This window comes from Micrasema longulum, unplaced genomic scaffold (genome assembly GCF_059751315.1).
Source record: "Micrasema longulum isolate JH-2025_06_02 unplaced genomic scaffold, ASM5975131v1 h1tg003564l, whole genome shotgun sequence".
Lineage (NCBI taxonomy): Eukaryota > Metazoa > Arthropoda > Insecta > Trichoptera > Brachycentridae > Micrasema > Micrasema longulum.
The window spans coordinates 17,151-22,946 of NW_028280609.1; the positions used below are offsets into that span (position 1 = coordinate 17,151).

Consider the following 5,796-nt stretch of genomic DNA (forward strand, 5'->3'; position numbering starts at 1 on the left):
TGTGACGTTTTTTGATTTAAAATAATAACATATTTTTAATTATTTTGTAAACCTAAATACTTGAACTTATATTTATGCTTATATAAAATAAAAATATTTACTCGTAATGTTGAAAATGTAAAAATAAACTTAAAAGAAATTAAACCTAAAGTGATAAAAATAACAGTGATTATTGTACATACATTAAAAAAACAGTTTTCAAATTATTTTTATTTCAATCAATAATAATGTTTATTGTTATGTAAATTAATATTAGAAATATATTTCTAAAATGTTAATTTCTTTACCTCTAAGCACCATCATATTTATATCATGTAATAAAACTACTTCTTCGAACCGCTATTAGATAACGGATGAATTTTTTTCAAAACACTTGTTAAGATTACACAATACTAGAAATTAAGGCAGGTATGTGATCAAATTAAGTATTTGAAAATACGACTTTTCATTCTGAAAAAATTGAGCGAATTGGGTAGGCACTGATTTTTGAACAGTGCCTACGAACGATTATTTCAAATAAAATAACTCTAGGGAAAAATAATGTAGGGGGATTAAGAACAATGGCGGGAATCATGACAGCTGACAGCTGACATGCCAAAATAAAATTTGAAAACAGTAATTAAGACATGCACTGTCAATTATCACGGGAAAATAAATAAAATGAAGCTAAATCAATCAATGCGCATTCTTATTATGTAGTGATTGTCACAAGCGTTATTTTTTTAGCCAAATGTAAAAATGTTTATTGTTTACGTATATTTTAACTTCGGTGTTAAATGTATAAACTTTTGTGCATTATGCGGTTCCTATACTAAATAATGGCTAAATACAATTATTCGACGGTTTATTTCTGGATGAAAAGTCGTATTTAAGGTTATGTTTACTACATTTGTAAAAGTTAAATTATATGTTTACCTTAATGTTCTTCCAATGAAACACATTGAAAATAAATGCTGATTTAAATACAACACAACTTAAGATTAATAATATTATTGTGAATGTCAACTCTTAAAAATGATATTTTTCATGCTTATTTTAATAGTTAAACGTTATAATTATGTTGATATGATAATCAAAAACCTTTAACTAAGGGTAGAAATATATGTAAAACAATTAACGTCGACTAAATATTGTATATACGAGTAACTAAACTGATTCATATCTACTATGCTCTAGCACCGATTTGTAGGGTTATTATACTTTAGTTAAGCTAAATAATTAATTAAAATTGTATTGTAACTTCTACAAACTAATGGTTTTTTTAGTAAAAAATTATGACAAAACAATTTTGAACGCAATTTTCAAAAATCGTAGACTTTTTTAAATGGTATGTAGAATTGTTTAATTCATTAACCTATTGTTTACCGTCGGAAAGATATCGACAGGTGTCTTTTTAAGCCACGTTTGAAGATAATGTCATTGATGTCTTAAATAATACAACAAAAAAAACGCTAACACGTTGGTGCTAACCAACCGTTTATATAATTACACATTAATATTGCCCAGTAAAAACTATGATCGCATTTATCTCCGCGATCCATCTCGGTAATTTATCTAGTAAATACTTTCTCCGGTTACAGAACAGATGTCAAAGGGCACCTAAGACAAAAGAGCGCACTTGAGAACGGGACGTATGTATTAATCACGAAGACTACATTTTTTTATCATGTCAAAAGGTCCGAGCACTTTCACTCAACTAGACCACGTCAGCTACGCTTTAAGCTCGATTCGAAAACCGAATCCCACAGACAAAATCTTCAGGGTCGAGAAAAACAATCGAGCTTTTCCCGCGTCCAGAGTCTATCGGCAAGAAAAATGGCGGAATGAATACAAACTGAACGCCTGCTGATCAATTGTATTTTATTTGCCATTTTCTAAACAGTCTTTAAGAGATGAATCCATCTCAACTCCTCAGCCTTACTTTAACAGCCTTAACACAACCTTTTTCAATAGTCCATGTTTCAAGAAGGTCGCCTCTGTACTTCTGTACTATATTTTCTAACAGAAATGCGAGTGATATAAAATTATCAATCCTTTTTCAGTTATATTTTAGAAAACCTTACATATATAATCAAATGATTACTACAAACTATATTTTCTAACAATTTAAATTAATTGGTTTGTCTTCTAAATAATAAACTATTGCACTTAAAAGCCTGAAAACAAATAATTTCATTTTTAGGGGTTATAAATATTGTATGTGTCCATATGTTTTGTTTGAAAATAATACAAAGTTTATATCGATTCTCTCTACTCCGTAGTTATCTTTTTCTAGAAAAAAGCTCGTTAGAAAATTATCACCGTTTGTCCCGTTCTCAATAATCTGCCGCTCTCGTGAACATATCAATATTATTTGTTATTTCCATCCAAAACATTTAAATGTAACAACTTTCTACGGGTTATTTAATAATACAACCAATGGACCTTATCGTCACTCGTAATATTCTGAGGATTTTTTGTACGAAGTACTCGATACTGGGGCTGGTATTCTAGACGTTATTCCCAAAGTTTTAGGGTCCCTGCGAGGGGAAAACATGGGAATTTTACTAACTAACGCGGCGGATTTTAGCCCAGAACTGTTTTCGGATGAGTCCACAGTGTCGAGCAGTTTGGTAACGGGAACAGAACAGTTGTTGAGACTGTCTCGTAGCTGTCTGCTACTTTGACTCCTTTCCAGAGTTCCATTGGAATGCACCCATGCAGAAGTGAAATCCGCATAGTCAGGATCTTCATTCATTTGTTTGCTTTTTTCAGGTGCTTGAACAAATCCAGAATACTGCTTTATTATATCTTTCATCTTCTCTAGCATCATTACGTCATCTTGAGCGTTTTCTGCGGTTTTTAGGATTTTCTCTAACAACGGACTCATTTGCTTATTAGCAGTCTTTACTGGAGATGTTTGAGGTGATGGGGATGCTCTGACTCTCCTTCCATTATTATCATAGCCAGCCATACTCCTTAATGCGGATGTACTGGAACGCAAGTTCGAGTTGCGTTGGAAGGATGGGGAAGACACTTTATTTCCCGATATTCCATTCCTATTCGCTAAAGGAGAAACGAAAGTATCTGTTGTCATAGAAGGCCTTGTTTTTCCTTTTGGAGCGGGGGATCTACCGTTCCAAGTGTTGTTAGTAGACGATGCGTTTCTAGCACCAGAAATTTTACCAAAACTTCCCGCATTCCCAGTTGGAGAATTCACTGGAACGGGAGGTTTACTGGCTGAATCTTTGGATTTCCCCGATGAATTATTCTTTTTCATTGGACTTGAGGGATCTCTTGAAGCCGATCTATCTCTTATTGCAGAACGATCCCTACTCGCAGAACGTGATCTGCTCCCGGAAGAAAGATTTTCCATAGAAAGCCTTCTTCGATTCAAAACAGGAGACTGGGGAATTCTAGAAGTTGTTCCTGATTTTTGAAGACTTTGACTGGGAGAATCATTTCCATCCAAGCATATTGGAGGACTACTCAAATTTCTGGTATGCTTTTTATCTACCGTTAACAGAATGGGTTTTTTATCACCGTACAAAGTCTCGGAATAGTTTGTTTTTCTGAGTCCCGTTACTGAACTAACTTCCACAGGCGGAGACTTACGATAGCGATCGATGTTAGTTTTATCTGTAAAATTTGAAATTGTAGGTTCATCACTTCCCCTGCTTCGATCTTCGGTTGTAGACATTTGAGAGCTGCAGTCACTTGACGAAGTTTGACGTTTAAATCCTGTATCAGTAGTAGACAAGTCAGGACGCTCTATAAAGTAAAAAATAAAAACAATTTAGACACACTCGACATGCAATTTTGTAAGAATATGTTTTTTTTTAAATCATTATTTACCATTCATATCAGCGTCTTCAGTTGATGCCTGACTATTGAGGGACAGTCTGTTTAGCTTCAAGCTATTGGCAACGTCCTTGATGCTGCCATTGGGGCCTGGTGGTGTTGTGTGAGCTGATCCATTTTGTATTATACCCAGACTTCTGTAGCCTTCATCAGATACTTCACTACCATTATCAGAAGCATTTTCTGATCCATTTGTTCCATTTTCAGTGACCAACTCACTAGTATTAGAGAATACAGGATGATCAAAAATATTTGTAGCAGTGATTTCTTTTTCTGGTGTAGAAATCAACTTCCGTGTTTCCATGCCAATGTTATTGGTAATCAGAGAAGTGGGCTTTGGAGTTGGGCTTCTGGATCTATTATTGCTGTGAGGATTTGGTAGCAAAGAAGAAGACGGTACAAGAGCTGGGTTGTTGTAGGTCGTTTGTGATATTTGCGCATAGTTATTAGCGTAGTTCGACGTCTTACGCTGTGGCTTCGGCGATGGATTTTGAGTATTTCTTCTGGCTGGACTCGGGGATACAGAACGCCTGTTATTATATCTGTATTGCTCAGCAGATAAATGATTAAATGCTTGATTTTCAAAAGCATTATTGGTATGTCCCATATAAGGAAGCGAAGTGCACGAACGATCATAGGGAGCCGCGGGAGAGCGGCTACGCTGACGAGCTGCGGTATGCTGAGGAGCTCCTAAATGCACCACATGTTGTGGACTCCCACCACCAGAAGACCCTACACTTGAAACTGATGAACGGCGTGTACGTGGAGGAGACCTAGACAGACAAAAAAAATAAAAATTGTTGCAATACATCTAGTAAATTATGCTTACATCGCAAATTGCAGTTTTTTTCTCTCACCTATCGTAATGAACCTCGGCTCCAGCCAAATCCATCGCTTGTCCATTGGCAGCTGGAGGGTATCTTTGAACTACTCTAGCTCCAAGTGTGGGGCGATGCTGAGCCTTGCATCGGCAGGGATCATGCTTGTCCAGATAATGAGAGAGAGTATCCCAACCTCCTCCAACACGAACCATTACGTGGCTCCTTAATACCTGTTGGCCGAAAAAAAGTTATTAGACAATAGTCAAATCCATTCGTTTATACTTAATAACAACGGTGTTTTATCTTTTAAATAAAAATTATCGAAAATTACTGACAATACTAAATTTATAAAATATTTTTTTACAACTAAACTATATGTATGAAAATCATCATCATCATCACCCTTTCCACACTCAGTGGTTCATAGGGCACTGCATTAATAAAGCAAACGTATCGTAGTTCAACCTTATGTTACATAAATGTAACGTAATTAGTCTAACGCTTCAGGCACCAGTCCAGGAACAATGAAATATAATAGTTCAATTTCAAGTGCATTCTGCCAAAAATCGAAATCAAGACCTTAAAAATGGAAGAAACGGACTTATCTCAACTTGATTTCTTTATTCAGAACTTTTACCTGAGAGTAGTTATCGAGTTTAAAACGCTCGTATAAACAAAACAGCTTTCTGAATCCTCCCAGACACAGGAGATGTTATCGAAATACTGTTTATTATTTTTTTACAAATCTGAAGTCGAAACTATTCAGAGATCATGAAAAGTTCATCCTTGGTAAAAATCTTAAGTTGTTTGTCTCGTAATTGCGTAATCAACTTGCTAGATCCGTTCCAATTGAATAATTACTGAAACGATATGTGAAATATTAAAATGTAAAATGTTCATTATGAATCAAAGTATTTCGTTAAAAAGTATTGAAAGATGAATCACTGGCGCTAAATACGGTAATGGCATTGGAGGTATTCTATCCGCTGCAAAATCAACAATGGATAATGGTATTTTTAAAACGTTACTCTTGTGAATGAATACCATTTGACTAACTGTACGCAGTCGATATTTTGGCAAGGTCGATTGCAAAATTAACGCAAACACGAGAGGCCGTTTGTATAATACACGAAAC

General features: G+C 35.1%; 1 protein-coding gene across 1 annotated transcript; it reads right to left on the reverse strand.

The window, feature by feature from the left end:
• Window positions 1-2,266: 2,266 nt before the first annotated feature.
• Window positions 2,267-5,535, reverse strand: LOC148270702 (GAS2-like protein pickled eggs). Its single transcript, XM_088242282.1, has 3 exons — window positions 4,698-5,535; window positions 3,835-4,613; window positions 2,267-3,750 (listed from the first exon to the last, which is right to left on the reverse strand). Exons 1-3 carry the CDS (start codon window positions 4,871-4,873, stop codon window positions 2,432-2,434), a joined length of 2,274 nt encoding a protein of 757 aa, XP_088098408.1. The 5' UTR covers window positions 4,874-5,535; the 3' UTR covers window positions 2,267-2,431.
• Between the last annotated feature and the right edge of the window lie 261 nt (window positions 5,536-5,796).

Coding starts and splice junctions, on each gene's coding strand:
- LOC148270702 (XM_088242282.1), bottom strand. CDS start 4,873: ATGGTTCGTGTTGGAGGAGGTTGGGATACTCTCTCTCATTATCTGGAC. Junction 4,614..4,697: donor GCCGAGGTTCATTACGATAG/GTGAGAGAAAAA, acceptor TTGTCTGTCTAG/GTCTCCTCCACGTACACGCC. Junction 3,751..3,834: donor TGAAGACGCTGATATGAATG/GTAAATAATGAT, acceptor TTTACTTTATAG/AGCGTCCTGACTTGTCTACT.